Below are 16733 nucleotides of genomic sequence, written 5' to 3'. Positions count from 1 at the left end.
TATTACACCCCACAGAACTGAACGATGTAGCTACAGTACATACTGTCTGTAGGGATGTCACACAATTGCTTGTTTTCACAATTAATCGCGGAATTGAACGCCACAATTAATTGAGATCGCAAAGATTCCTAAATACCGTCACTTTCCAAAAAAAAGATTATGTATGAACCGTGTCGGCAGATGTAGCGCCAAAGTAAAGGTAAATGCACAGATACTGGTCCATTTACCTAACGTAGCATTGAATTGGTAGGAAAAATAAAATTTACTTAAACGTTTAGTATCGATGACAATTAATGACTTGAATATTTCAAACACTTGCCCTGGGGGATTGATAACTGGTCATATTTTGATAGATATTTAAAATATTTTATAATTAGTAATGTATATATTAAAGCAGAAGTAAGCAGAATGTTTGTGTTAATGTAAGTCTTAAATAGTTATATCTTCCGACAGCAATCACTTACATACAGTAGAGTGTTTGGACCGAAACACGGGTCTGTCAGTCACTCTGCTCTGCTGTAAGCCGAGGAGAAAACTTTCCTTGTATCCTACAACCTTTATCCAATGAGGGGAGAGAACGGCATAAAGGGGCGGTCCTCTCTGTGTGTGCAGCCAAGGGATGCGCGTGAATGTGGTGATGTAGGGACGAGGGCGGGGACTGCTAACTCCATCGGCTGACAAGAAGTTAGCCAAAACGACCAGATTGCTTACTTCTGCTTTAACTACATTTGATTTTACACATTAATAGTGTTGTGAAATTAATTAATGCATAATAATCGTGATAATCCTAATACCGTGATTATTTCTCTGACAATAATCGTACCAAAAAAATCTATTATTGTGACATCCCTAGATGTACAGTACATCCAATCAAAACACATGGCTACGCTCAATCATGACACACACATCCACACACATAACTCACTGTTAATCGTACACAGATGAGCATATGTTTCCACAATTACATGGTTTTACAGCGTCCTCCTTAAGTAATCACACATTTTAACTTATAGCGCTTCACAATCGACGCAGTCACTTGTTATCGGCTTTGTGGTTTGTATGAAAACACACCGGTGCAGTCAGTCAGTCAGACAGTCGGCATGCAGCACCGATGAGGCTTATCCCCCGACTTCTGCTGCGAGCTGACTCACATTTTCAGAGTTCAGAGGTTAATCCTCCACGTTTGCACACCCGGGCCAGATGCCTTCTGACGTTGGGAGACTCCCAAACACAGAGAGGTGTCATCGGGCTAACCAGCTCTGAGCACTTTATCCGTGTGGGAGTGTAAACGCAGCCCAGAGATAGCACATGGAGGTAAAGGATGCCCCCGCTGAGAGCCTGTGTTTATGTTTTTTTACATTCTGTCTTTTCAGGGTTTAAATTGTTATTATTACTATTATTAACATGATCATTTTTAGAGTAAAGAATCTCAGAGCACTTCATATAAAACATGAGCCAATAAGACTTTCTATTGGACGCTCCTGTCATAAACTGAAATATTTTAACAGCTGTATGACCTTTTGCTGAGGATGTGATGAAACCCTAGACTGTACATAAAGATGAACATACAGTAGCCAATGTTTCTGAAGGGCACCTTTGAAGCTTCCCATCTTGGCAGACCCACCTGTCACTCAAAGCAGCCATTCCCTAAAATTTTGTGTAACTTTAAACCCTTAATAAAATTTTAAATAGATGAATGAATATAAAAATCCATCGGGCAAATGTTTGGCCACTAAAAACTACAAGGTCAGGCCAGTTTCACACTCTCCCTGTCTGTTTCCAAGTTACAGCGTTGAATAATTACTAGATGTGAATGATATGTTTTTGCAGGACAGTATGATGTCACAATGAAGTTGATCATAGTGGATATAAATGTCACCACCTCATCGTTTGAGCTAGGGATGTCACGATTATAGATTCTCTTTGTACGATTATTGTCAGAGAAATAATCACGGTATTATGATTTTCACGATTAATATGCATGAATCAATTTCACTATGTGTAAAATCAAATACAGTCAAAATATAATTACATTACTGATTATTTACACTAAGTAATTTAAATATATTTTAATCTGCTATTAATATATAACCAATTATTAGTCCTCAAATCATTAATTGTCATCTATAGGCTACTAAATGTTTAAGTTTATTTTAATTGTTTGTTTGTTTTTTTATCAGATATGACACGCTAACATTTAAATTCCTACCGATTGTATGTTACGTTAGGTAAATGGACCAGTATTTCTTACATTTACCTTTACTTTGGTGCACATCTGCCTCTGTGTTTCCAACATAATCTTTTTTGTTAAGTGACAGTGATTTAGGAATCTTTACGATTAATGAATTGTGACATTTAATAATTGTGAAAACAAGTAGTCGTGACATCCATGTCCCTATTTTGTGTGAAATTTTTGTCATAATTAACATATGAATTATTGAGTTATACGTAACCACACACTTCGAATCCGAGCTTTTTTTTTCTCCACGAAATTCTACTCAGTCCATCTTCAAGTAATAGTTTGTACACAAATTTAAGAAACTCTGTTTTTCAAATTTTCTTTGCATTGGTGTCAGTGAAAGCTCTGGATAATAATAACATCCTGCAGGTTAAAGGTTAAAGCAGAACACTGGCAACATAGATTTTCCAACAAGACATATACAGTGCAGGAACGTGCATGTTAAAATATACAACATGTGTGCTGCTTTACCTTCACTTATCTGTGCAGTGAGTGCTACACATGAATCATTAGATAAGCCGCAGTATCTGGAGAGGTTGAAACTCTCCAGGGCTGCGAGGCGGTTAACAGTAAACGTCAAGGAGAACTCACAATATATAACTCTCTCCTGCAGAGCGTTTTATCTCCCTCTTTTCATCTCTCTGTTCCTGTGGAAGGAGTGAAGCCGGAGAGGGTCAGGTGAGGTCATGGATCCAGCAGAAGGCTGGAGGTACGAACTTACGTGTGTGTGCGCTGCTTCGGGAGAGCAGTTGAAGGTTTTTATGGGGCATGAGATGAGGTCTTAGGAGGCTTTTTAATAAAGCTCCTGGTCCCTCCACCTGCCTGCATGCAGCCAGAGATTCCTGGTGCGATGTTATTTGGCATGGTGAGGGAGGAGGAGAGGGAGGAGGAGGAGGAGGAGGAGCAGGGGGCTGAAGGAATAGGGCAGGATACTGTAGCTCCACATGAACATGAGTGGCATGCCAGGCCTCTCACATCACTGCACCGGAGTGGGAACTGGGCTGAACTCAGAAACCCCTGGAGATCGGTCAAAAATGGCGCGGCTCAAAACCGAGGCAAATTAAAATCAAAGCAATAAACAAAGCACCTAATAAAGCGGCCGATTCCTGACGTAGGAACCGGCCAGAACGGAGGAATGCGCCGTGGTGGTAGCTGCCTGCGTCTCAACCAGCTGGTAACCTCCAGGAGCTCTTACTTTCTGCGTTACATAAGGACAAATCTGACTAGCACACATCCTAATCCCCAACCAGAGCAGGATGAGCACAGACAATCCCCGAGTCTACCTCTACCTCACCTTGCAATATTCCCAAGCTGACAGCCAGGCCCAGATCCCAGCAGATAAGAGCTCTGCAGGCAGGCAGTTGGAGGTAAACATCTGACCATCGCACAAACCAAACATCCTCTCAGGGTAATAAATGTGACTGTACAATTAATCAGAGTGCGCTCAGCAAAGCAATGCATTTCCCATGCCAGTTGCAATTCCACTTTTGAGCCACATTATCATCCATAATCGGTATTTATCCATTTTGGAGCAACAAAAACAACATACCAGACATATTCGTCAAAACATAACTTAAATTTGAGCAACTTAAGCTGCAAAGTATGCATGAAAAAGAGGAATAACAACAGCAGGCAAAACCTGTTTCAAAATGTGCACCTGAGATTGCAAACCTTATGTAAACACTGTCCACCGATACAGGATGGCTATAAGAACATGTTTACCACTAATCAGCTGATGTAACTGGTTTCCAGGCGGAAAAAGCAGCAAAATCCCAGTGTGACCTGAACATAGCACAAGAGTCTACTGGTGATCGTCATATAGATACACAAGTTACACAAGATGTAAAGAAGTCCACTTGTTTCTAATTGTATCATTTGTGTCGCTGCTGCTTTAATGCAAGAAACATGAAATTATTATTATTAGTTGTATTTATTATTAAAGGTTAACTATGAAATTCACATTAAATATAAATAATATTGTAGAGGAGAAGACATAGTCTTTGTTTCAAGTCAGTGTTGAGTAAAGTAAGTAAAATTCATATTTTATGTCAGACTGAGGGACATTTTTAATTAATTGTGCCAAATTTCTTTACGGCCTGCTGCTCAAAATGAAAAGTTAAGATCAGACTTTATGAGTAAAACAGTAGCAGTGAGTAAAATGACTCCAGATGTTACAGAGTCTGTGTTTATATCTCACCTGAATCGGCTCCTGAGTCAGTCTCATAGGTCCCACACATTCTTCTGTAGCTGAAACCTGCAGACAACAGACGAGAGCGTTTGAGCCACTATTACACACTATATGCACAGAAAACACACTCAAACACACACACAAGGGAAACAAAACAAAAACAAAAGCCGTCCACACTTTTTCTTACCATTTTACCATTGATGTCCAGGAGCATATTGGCATATTGCTTTTCTCTTGCACGACCTGTCTGTCCCTGTTGCACTTCACCTCCTTTAATCTTCTCTCTCACCTCCTACTGTCAGTTTAAAAAAAAACTTCTCATTCAGCAGCCTGATAAAAAAAAATAACAATAAAGATCCGTACGTGTGGTTTCTTCACTACAGTACAGGTTTGGTCATCACCTCTCCGTGGATATTTACATGCAGTATTAGCGCCCAGAATGGAGCTGTCCACTGCAAACCCTCTTTTAGAAGGTATTAGCAGCCAACCACCAGATTGAACTCACAGGTTTACTTGCATAATCCTACTGCAGGAGCATCGCACACTGAGCTGTATATATGTGTGTGAGATTTGTTTGTGTGTGTGTGTTTTTCTGTGTGTTGCAGCCTGCCCGGGCAGCTTCTGCAGGCCTCTTAACCACATGCGTCATTCTAGTGTGAATAAGCAACTCAGCTACATGTGCCGCCGCCTTTCAGCATATGCATGCACACACATGCTGTCACCATAAGACACAGTGAATCAGCGGTGTGCCATAACATACTGTACCACACAATGGACGCCACATCAGCCGTGTGTCATGCCCAGGTATTAACCAGCGGTTATTCACTTATTCTGAGCAAATTCTGTTTTTCTCATTGGAAGGGTTGGATTTTTATTTTTTCAGAGTTATGTTGTTTTTGCCGGTGAGATATATTCGTCATCACGCACTCATAACCCACAGGTGAATCCTGCAGATTAAAGTCTCTCCCCAGCAGAAGAGAAATGTCTACGAGGTGTTAACAAAAAGAGAGAGAGAGAAAAAGACTGGGAGGGGGATTTCAGTTAATTCTACTAGAGGCACGAGCGCCATAATAAAAACATGTTACGCACACAAACTCCTCTCACAGTCACAGAGCAGCTGTGTGACTGAGGCGGAGAGGTTCACTGGTGACTCAACCACTCAGTGCTGTTATATTTGTCAGTGGTAATTAGGCTTAAAATAAGGTGGGCATACTGTTAGCACATACTTCAACCCACATCTGGTCTCTACTAGTCACTATCAACTGCTAACTAGCTGCTAACGTCATCGAGGGACTACACAGTAGAAACCTCAGCAGTCTGAATGTGGGTAACATACATGTTGCTAAATGCATCAAACAAACTAAAAAAAATGTTGTGTTTTGTTTCGGGGGGTTTTTTGGGTCACAAAGATTTATTTTACAAGTCAGGAATATATTAATGGTTTTTCTTCTCCCTCACCCAATACTACCCTTACAGACAAGGTTACCAACAACTTTATATCAGCAAAAAAAGAGAAAATAAGTAAATAAATAAATACATATATATATGGTAAAACAAAACAAGAAATAAAATAAAATAATAATAATAATCATCATCATCATCATCATAATCATAATAATCATAATAAATTATTATAAAATGAAATGAGGAAAAAAAAATGAAGAAAAAAAACCATTTATATGTACTGTATATATACACATATCAATAAATAGGCCAAGTATATAAGAATAGAGTAACTGGTGGCAGAAAAAATGTATTTTTATGCAAAACAAGCTACACTATGCAGTATAAATTTTAGTAACTGCTCCTGTTTGAGTCAGTAATAGTTTAATGTTGTGTTCATATTGTTTTGTCGCCTTCTTGCATGTGTTATGTGGCATAAAAATAAAATGCTGCTATTTTTTTTTTTTAAAGTGAATATTTGTTAAACTGGAAAAACTGAACCATGTGAATAATCACACATGAGACTCACACACAACACAAACCCTCACGCACATACACACGGGCTATTGTTCATTTAAACATTTTGTGCTGCTGACCGTGAAAAGCTATATTGGCTCTCTAACACTGGAGCTTGCTGCATGGATTTAGAAATGTTGGCGAAAGCCGAACCTGCGGCAGCGTGTTAATAACACAGAGTTGTAAAAAAAAAAATTGAAGTGGACATCACCAGCTGTTTGTCCCTGGGAACAAAGCGATTATTAAAACAATGAGCAGGAATCTCTTTCATGCTGTTATACTGATCACACTGACGTCTGAAGTCGATCAAGTTAAAGAGGCGACCTGAGGGAGATGTGAGCCAATGATCCGTCAGATGCATCTGGTGGGTGGGTCAGTGTTGAGGGCAAAAGACCGAGGGGATTTAATCTTTTGGGGGTTTTTTTTTTTCAGTGGATCAGTGACAACAGACTCCACATACATCAGTGGGGTGGGAAAACGAGCAATCCTGTTCCAACACAATCCAACACAGCTGAGACGTGAAACAGAACAGGAAGGAAGGAAGGAAGGCGGTGGACATGGGGACAGCTCGGCACGGAGAGAGAGAACGAACTAAACGGTCTGGAGAAAGATCAGTCGGTGGAAGTTGGGAGATGATGGAGGAAGTGTTGGAGGAAGATGTCATAGGACACCGCCGCTACTTAAGAGTGGGTGACAGCATCCTTATGGAAAGACAGCGGAGGGGAAGGGAGATTTAGTGTAGAGTACACAGACATGAGCCTTTGAGAGGTGAGATGAGCATTATAGGAGCAAGATGGAGAATAATGATCAAGAGTAAAAAAAAGTGGGCTCGAACGCTCGATTCATAAGTACTGGGGACGAGAGGCAGGTGAGGAAAGACAGAAAAGAAGTCTGAGATGTTCAGAAAGAGGCGAGAAAGTGGAAATAAATGAGATGTCAGAGTCTGTGGGGAGTTTGAGGGAAAGCACAAAGGAAGAGGGGGAAAGAGGAACTAAATCACAGAGGAAGAGCTTTGTAATTTTCTCTGTGAGATTACAAAGATATACAGTAGATCTGCTTTGTTTAAAACATGGTAAAGACACTCAGAGAGGCAGATAAGAAATAAAAGGGACATAAATAACAAAACACAATTTTTCAACTGGGAACTGAACATAACATTCCCTAAATATGACGGTGATGGTGTCTGTTAATACGCTGCTGCATTACTACGATTTCCATAACTTCAAGGATGAAGACAGGATGTTTGACTGTATACTTTACAGTCACGCTAGGTTTTTTAATATAAATGTGCTTTTTTTTTTCATTTAGGAGCCTTTCAAAGTGCCAAATCATCTGTTAGTTGTTAATTGTTGCCCGTGGATACACAGGCAGCTATCACAAGATCTTCTCCGAGCAGATTCCCAGACCATAACTGTGTAAGTTACAGGAAATCTTAAAATCTTTGTGTTTGGATTTGACTGAGTTGTGTTTTTACAGCAACTGTCAGCGATGCTGCTGGTGAGTGGGCTGAGTCAGTGAGCTGAACTACAATACAATACAATACCTAACTTCACTAACTTTTTTAAAGGGATAGTTCAACATTTTGGCAAATTGGCCCATTGCCATAATCCCTATAGTCATAGCAGTAAGTTCATTACCTTTAATTGTCGGTGCAAGCTATTTTTAGAACGGCAGCGCAGAGCCGTGAGCTGCTCAGAGCTACGCTGCAGGAGGCTTATGGGAGTTTCTCTCATCAAACTCATCAAATACACAATCCAACAACTCCAAAACGCTCTGGTGGACAAGTTGTGACCTGCACATTCACCACGCTATGAGATAATAACACAACGTTACCAGACAGAGTTATTTTAGAGGTAAATGCAGAGACTGCTTGCTGAAAAACTCGTAACGCTCTGTTATGATCTCATAGCGTGGTGAATGTGCAGGTCACAACTTGTCCATGAGAGCGTTTCAGAGTTGTTGGATTGTGTATTTGATGAGTTTGATGAAGGAAACCAAGAAATCCCATGAGCCTCCGTAGCGTAGCTCTGAGCAGCTCGCAGCTCTGCTCCGCTGTTCTAAAAACAGCTTATACCAACAAATAAAGGTAACGAACCTACTGCTATGACTTGAGCGATTATGGTAATGGGCCAATTTGCCAAAATGTTGAACTATCCCTTTAAGACCACCACAATGCACCTGACCCTTTTTTACCTCGAGCACCATCTCTTCACCTCACCTCACTCCCTCTGCATCAACTATCCGACTAACTGTCCACCACCTTGTTGCTTGAAAACCTCTGACTCCTCAAGCTCTTCTCGCCGTGGAGTTGCCGTCCTCGTTTCATCGTCTCAGCTCACTCTGTTGTCTCAGTTTGTTTTTGCGAAGCACTTCGTAATGTTAGCTTTGAAAGGTCCTCTATAAATAAACCCTGACTTACTCACTTACTTACTTACTTACTTATTGGGGCCCAGGTACATCATGCCATTGCATATACTGTGTATACACATTGTTAGCTCGCAGATTAAACACTGCTTTCGTTATGGAGGCCTGATCCGGCCGTTTCACTGCATATGTAATAGCGCAGTTTATTCTCCAGAATGCAATAAACTTAACAAAGTTACGGGGTGTTTAACGTGTTCTTTTGAAGGTGTTTTTTCACTGTTTACGCTGATTGTAGATTATAAAGATGACTAGTTAGTTTACGTTATGGCTGGAGAACAGAAAGAGTTGTTTACGCTTACGGGCCAGTGTCTAATCATTTTGAGTAAGTGACAAAGAGGGGCCCGACTCTCATCAAGACGTGACCTTGTGTGTGGCTCTTTGAAACTCAGCAGAGTGTTTAGAAATCAGAAATGATACAGTATGACGTTACTGTGGCCTTCAGAGCCGGGGTAAATCTTTTCTGTCCTATACATTATGTCACCTTCATCTGTATCTGGAACCAACAGGGGGAAATATTATTTGATTTATTTTGCGTAATGCCAGAAAAACACCCAGCATGTCAGCTTTCATCGTCTTTAATATTACTCATCACGCCGTTAACAGCAGGCCTTGATGTTTACGTGAATCACAGTCCTTGCAACAAGGCCTCGGCTTATCTGCAACGCCGGCGGCCTTCTGTAGAGCCTAGATGGACCTGAGGTCAGCCTCAGTCTGCACACTGCTACACTTATCTCCTTTCTTATCCATTACACATGATAAGCTCTCACTGATTAGCTGATATTTTGACGTGGAGTATAACTCTGTCATGTGAGCGAGCTTCTTGACTGCAGCCTTCATATTGGGACGCTCATGCTTCCAATAGCAGCTGCGCACGTGGTTGAGGATTATTACCGTAGCTAATGTAACAGTAACTGATGATTTTGATATCCACTGTGTAAATAATTCAAGATTTTTTGTGCAGATAGGCTCCTATTCTAAACACCCTTTGTACGCCAAAATTAATGGGTACAAGTGAGTTTATAAACCCACTCCTTTTACGCTGCTGGACGAGTTTGCAGGAGATGACACACACCACTACAGAGAGCAGTCACGCAGAGACACAGACGTCAGAGGGCTCAGTCTCAACAAAGTCATAGGTTGATGCTCCCGTAAAAAAAAGTGTTGTCAGAGCGTCTGTGGGGAGACGCTTCGATCAGTGATTGTGTTGTTTTTTTTCTTATTTTAACTAATTTCAGAGCTGCAGCTCACTGAGCACAGTGTTTCTGACAAAAGCCAGATGTTTGCAGGCCTAAGTGTGTTTTTTTGAAGTGACCTGTCCAGTGAATTATACTCACTCTACGCTGGGATACACTGGCATGGAAAATAAACAGGTACTGTTAGGGGAGTTGCTTTCCTTCACTCACTTCTGAAGCCTTTTTGACTGAGGATCCAGGATAATCCTGGGAAAAAAACCTGCCTGATTATTTCAATATATATTTATGCAATTTGTTTCTGCTTGCTGTTCCACAACCTCCCTGCATGAGTCTGGTTTCCTGCAAAAAAAAGTCTGTGGCATCAAAGACTGAAATCTCAATGATGACTTTTATGTGCACAACTCATAAAAGTTAATTAAGTCTCTTGTCCACAAACAACCTCCATCCCTGGTGTAACGCTCATTACTCTGCACTACATTATGAAACTAAAAAAAAAAGGAGCATGGAAGCATGACTGTGCATAATAAAAGTCCAGACTCTGCTCCGGTGAGATAACATGCATGTAAACACACACCTACGGGAACTTCTTCGCATGTAAACAGTTGTCCCAGTCCAACATCCAAACTATTTTCCACTTCACAGCCTGGACGACATTCCTGCTCTCACACACCCCCTTTTCCACCCGACTATGGCCAAACTGAGTCTCAGACTAAAAAAAAAATCACAGACTCCATTTAAAACAATGTGCAGCCTCGGAGGTCAACGCTGAAATGATATAGACAGGGAAAATGTCTCATTAGAAAGGCCACATGTCTCCACTGCTGCTCTCTAAAGCCACTTACATAGTATCTCAATGCATCCAAACCCACAAATTGGTCTCATGTACCTATTTATCCATTTCTTTTGTCAGACAAACAAAATAATGGTGACTGGACTACAGCTTTTGATCAAACAGCTATTTCTGTTGGATCCTGATGTAGTCTGAGAAAATACACATGAATAGTTTAGTGGCTCTGGAGTTCGGAGTCTCTGGACTGACAACACACATAGCACTAAGCTTGAAGGTCAATGAAAACAACAGCTGCTAAAAAGGTGGTGGGAAAACAAGCAATGACCAATAACTTCAACAAGTTGCATCAACTGATCAATGGGAGAGTTTAAAGGAGTAGTTCAACATTTTGGCAAACTGGCCCATTGCCATAATCCCTATAGTCATAGCGGTAGGTTTGTTACCTTTAATTGTCGTTGCAAGCTGTTTTTAGAACGGCGGAGCAGAGCCGCGAGCTGCTCAGAGCTACGCTACAGAGGCTCATGGGATTTCTTGGTTTCCCTCATCAAACTCATCAAATACACAATCCAACAACTCCAAAACGCTCCGGTGGACAAGTTGTGACCTGCACATTCATCACGCTACGAGATCATAACAAAACGTTACGAGACAGAGTCGTTTTCGAGGTTAATTCATGCAAAACCGCAAAGGTAACAAACCTTCTCCTAAAACTATAGGGATTATGGCAATGGGCCAATTTGCCAAAATGTTGAACTATCCCTTTAAGTACTATTAAACACTGTTATATCCTGCAGTATGCTCTAGCAAACAAAGGCCTGTTCAGGTGCGACTTGGTTGAGGTGTGGTCCGACCCCCTGCCCACCTCCGACTCGGCAGGAGTCAGGACTTTTTCAACGCTGACATTTAAAGTGATGCTCAGTCACAGAGGGGGATTAGAGGCAACAGAAGGATATTAACACTACAACTGAGTGGGACACACAGGTTTCTGAGCAGCAGACACATTACTTCTCCAACAAAATAAACTTGCAAAATAAGAAGAGATTCAACAGATTCTGGAAAGCAGTTTTTTTCTTTTTTGGAAAACCTCAAGTGTGAAATCTTTGGTTAAGTGAGGTTAGACGTAATGGGGAAAAGAGTTCTCCGAGATGCCATGAGGAATATGTAACTGAATAACATGAAGCCCATTCGGCTCCGGTCTTGTTTTTTAAGACATCACAGAGGATGCGGGCTCTGCGCACACTACTCCACGCTTTGGTGTATATATACACTCACATCATTGTAATGTGTAAACCAAAATTAAAACCTGGACGCCGGTTATGCAACAAGCACTGACGGATCTCAGATCAGAACAGATGTCTTTCTGTCTGAATTTATGTGCTCAAATTTGTTCACCCGTGTTTGTTTCCCTCCCTGTATCTGTTAAAAACTCAACTCTCGGTTACACTCGACTACTTTTGATTGACTGAATGTTTCTTGTCTTCGTGGCGTTGGTGTTTCGCGCTGCCTTTTGTTCTTGCATCCTATCACCTGTTGCATTTTGTCACCCGCACACTGCGTTATTTTTTTTATTCCTGTTGGAGCTATTTGTTATTTTTGTAATATTTAATCACTTGTTATTTAGTTATTTTTTTGTTTGCTTATGATACTTAGTATTGTTTGAGTTAATTTGGTATTTATCAATGCTTTTATTTTGAAGGTGCTGGGTAGCTGGCTTGTTCTTTGTTTGTTTGTTTGCCAACAGAAAACAAACGCCTGGGCAATGGCCTCTATTATTCCTGCATAAATTCACTCCCCAGGTGTCTCAGTGGCCATTTGATTAGATTTTGCTTTATTATAGTTTTGATATTTTTGAGTTTTTTGATCATTGACATTGAGGACGAATAGCCACTACAATCCCTATCTGCAATACTTTACTTGCTGTTTGCAAAGATACATAAAGAAGAAAAATCCTCCTGGTCCATGTTGAACTTACATGAGTGTTGTTCACTGAACTTTTGAGTGGATGCTGTTCAGCGGTGTGAGTCTGGCCCGCACACTTTCACATCTAAGCTAATCAGGTTGTCATCCTGTCGTATAACCTGGCAGATGGAAGTTTTTTTCTGTGTGTGTGCACAAGAATTAGTCCAGATGTGGAAGTATAGCTGGCTGCATGTGGGCCATGCAGGCTCGGGCCGTAGAGGTAGAAGCAGGCACCTCCAAGGCCAGAAACCCAAGCATATGGTCCATGTACAGTGTATAGACCGGATTTATCTGCGTTCATGCTCCGCTCTGCTCTGTATGTTCTCATAAGTCAGTGTCTGTGTGCGAGGCCCTGGGGGGATCTCTGTACAGGCCACCAGCATCAGCTCCTTCACATGTGACTGTTGACACCCCTGCTGTACTGACCAGAGGGGTAAACAAATGACTTGTGTATATAAACATGCACGCACACACACATGCTCGTACACGCACGCACACACAAACACACACATGGGAGTGTGATCAACACCATGGCAGATTATCAAGATCCTGCAGGGGAAGGCAGATGGTTTTAATAATAAATGGTATCATTGATCCTTTCTCGGTCCTCAGAGGCAGAAGAGAGCTGAGGGAGAGCAAAGGAACAGCTGACAAACCAACACACACACACACACACACAAATACACACAGTGCCACCCTAAACTCATGATACAAATCTATAAAAGGTATAAAAATGCTGGATGTAAATGTTACTAAGCTGATTTCAGCTGCTGATGAGAAGCATCCTGTTAGGATGACTAAATATTTTCACTCAGTTCACTGACTCACACTGAGCCAATTTCCCTCCATATTAGGACCAGACAAGACAAGTATATATAACAAATTAATGTGAGTGAGAATTAAAGAGCATTGGGCCTCTGTAGGGGCTAAAGGTTAAGTAAAAAATCATAATAAATGCACTATATGTAAGAAATTAACATCTACAAATGACAAATAACCCCAGTTAGCTCCAAAAGTTCAAGTAACTGAAGTCAAATGGTACAAAAACAGGTTATAATAGTTATTAGATGTGTGCTTTATTTTTGTAAGACTGTCCAAATCTCTTGTAGGCACTGAATGGGTTAATCTATTCTGAGGGTCTGATGACACCATCATCTGCTGAACTACTTCTTATCAAAACACAGCTATATCCTCTGGGGTTCGATCATAAATATAAGGAAGTATCTGTTCACATGCTCCCTCATGAGAGGGATCCATCAGCAAGTGAAAACCAAGACACAATTAAAGTGACAAGACGTTGTGTACTCTACAACTCAACAAGTTTTAAACGCTGAGTGAGAAAGAACAGGGGCTTGTGTTTTAAAAGTAACTTATCAACTTGGTTCATCACATTAAGCGCATTTCCTATGTTAAATGTAATGTGCTATTACATAACAACTGATAGGCTAAATGTTTTTGTGTCAGAGTTCATTCCTCAAACTTTTCTTGCCATGAAGATTTTCACAGATTTTGAGACTTTTCATACAACCAGTAACTGTCCACAGAGAGTGAGAGACTTTAACATATGGTGAAAAGCTCCAGAAGCACATGAAGCAAACATTAATTTAAGTCCGGAGTCATCTCTGCTGATGGATGTAACGACCTGTTAACTTAATATTACCCATCTATTTTTCCTCTATGGCTTCATAATGAGGATTATTTGTCATCTTTTAGCACTGAAGCAAACTTCAAGGCGCCATGTGAGATACACAGAAACAGTGGCAGACGCCAGCGCCACAGTCAGAGCCTTAAACTCTGCACTGGAATTAGCACAATTGATGATCCTTTGACTTTTTGCCTCTTTGCTGAACTCGATCTGTGTGTCTTTTGTTGCTGAAGAACGAATCAATCAGATGTACATTTCTACTCATTTGACAGTTTATGCTGTTTCTGGGAAGCCCTCTCTGTCCTAAAGGCTGCAGGGCTGTGCTTTGAGATCATAAACAATGGTCAGTAAACAAACTTTTGCTATAAAGACACAGAGTATATAACTGCACTGGCACCGCCTCTTGAGAGGGCTGTAGTGAGACAAATGTGTAAAATGGGATTCTGGGAAAAAACTCCACCTGCTTCTCAGATTCTTAGGAAAGGAAGTGACTTAACTCAACACTTCAGTGTCAAAGTAGTGACACTTGAACATTTTACTTTTCCGCTTAGTTAACATTTATAAACTGTATATAAAACACAGCATTTAATCAGTGCTTTAATGTTTATTAATGTACCTGCCAGCAGCTATAAGTCTCATAAGTGCAGTCTGATCCTGACAATACTATTAATAGTTAATGATTGTGGACAAACAACTTGAAATGTCCTTATATATATATATATCTGCTTCATTATAAATGCTCATATTGTGCCTGCAGATGCTGAGCAGGGGTCCAATAAGCTTAACTGCATGGTGTTTTATAATATATAAATCACTGTATCAGACATCCCCTATCCTCCACTCACCACACCACCAGTCATATCAGGCCATATACCTACATTAAATTAAATAACACTGCACTGTTGCTCACTAATGGCTGCGAGACTCACTGACTGACTGAGAGCAGACTGAATGAACTATCACTGTACTGACCAACAGGCTCAGGCTATCCTCAGGTAATACACAAATAAACAAACAAAGGAGGCCTCCAGTCCTCACGTGTGATTCTCACTCACGACCCAGGTGATGCTGCTGCTGCTGCTGCTGCTGCTGCTGCATGTGCCAGTAGCTTTTAAACACAGTGTCTGCTTCGCTTCATTCAAACGCGCCCTGCTCTTGCTCTTCTCTGCTCTTATTGTACCTTAATGCTGCTTCTCTGCTCTTCTCTGCTCTTCCTCTTACTGTACCTTAACGCTGGTGTGGCTGGTCTGCGTCTCGGCCTCGATGCGGCTCTGTCCTCCGCTGTTCTCCTCCTTGCGATCCCGGTACGAGTTGTTGCGCGAGTGGCGGCTCTGGTAGGTGATGACGGAGGGGATGGTCTCGGCCGCGTCGGTCTTGATGAAGAGTCCGTGTAGCGTGGCCGCGGTGCCCTGAGAGATGGTGGTGGTCTGGTGGGGGGAGTTGGATTCGTCTGAGTCTCGGCAGTAGATCACCCCGCTCTGAGAGACGTGGATACTGGGAGCGCAGCCCATAGCCTCCTACCTCTCCCTCTCCCTCTCCTTCTACCTCAGCCTCAGCTTCAGCCTCAGCCTCAGCAGCGACGCGCCTCCGGAGTCAGATGGATCCCAGATAATAAACACCGACCGACGCGTTTGGGTACCACCACCACCTTCCTGTCGTCCGCCACAGCCGCAGCCACAGCCTGCATGCACACAGGCTGCTGGTTTCTCCGGGCATCGGCTGCGGGCTCAGATCGCTCTCTCCTCCACCACACACCTCCGTTTGGGCACATTAAAGTGTGTGTATGTATGTGTGTGTCTGTGTGTATGTGTGTGTGTGGAGGGGGGTTGGGGGGTTGGGGTGGGAAACGTGAGGTGCAGATGATTGTTTAATTCATGCGTCCCCCGTGAATCCGGTTCCTCCTTTTAAGCCTCCTCCGCTATTGTCGGATCTTGAACCTTAGTCGTCGGCATCATATTTGAGGACAAACGGTGTTTGTTTTTTTTTGTTTGTTTTGTTTTGTTTTTTCCAGGATGTAGCCTCGACCCGTGGCTTCGCTGCTCTGTATCAAAAGCGCGTCTATTAAAAATGAGCTGCGGACTAATGAATCAAATTAATAAATGGACTCAAGCACCTGGCTGCTGCTGCTGCTGCTGCTCCTCATCACCTCTTGCTTCATATCCAGCTTTGTGTCTTCTCTCCGCTCATCCTGTGTGTGACCTGCTCGCATTTTAGGCCTGTTGTTGAAGAGAGTAGAGCTGGCTTTATGAAATCTCCTCTTGTGTCTCTACTTTAGTTATTCTGCTTGCCGATCATTGGCCACGGTCCATCTCCTCTCCCTCCCTTCCTCCCTCCCT

At 41.8% G+C, this 16733-nt stretch overlaps 1 protein-coding gene across 1 annotated transcript in view; it reads right to left on the bottom strand.

The window, feature by feature from the left end:
- pde8b (phosphodiesterase 8B) overlaps positions 1-16013 on the bottom strand; it is a 54159-nt gene extending 38146 nt beyond the window's left edge. The window contains exons 1-3 of the mRNA XM_085793121.1: positions 15966-16013; positions 15624-15909; positions 4437-4493 (exon numbers count right to left, since the gene is read on the bottom strand). Coding sequence (XP_085649247.1) covers positions 4437-4493; positions 15624-15908 — 342 coding nt within the window. The 5' untranslated portion in view covers position 15909; positions 15966-16013. The remainder of the gene's footprint in view (positions 1-4436; positions 4494-15623; positions 15910-15965) is intronic.
- Positions 16014-16733: the final 720 nt, after the last annotated feature.

This window comes from Trachurus japonicus, chromosome 12, assembly GCF_045865225.1.
Source record: "Trachurus japonicus isolate A0001 chromosome 12, Traja_1.0".
NCBI lineage: Eukaryota > Metazoa > Chordata > Actinopteri > Carangiformes > Carangidae > Trachurus > Trachurus japonicus.
Note: the sequence above shows the minus strand (reverse complement) of the source record. Positions and strands in the feature narration are given on the sequence as shown.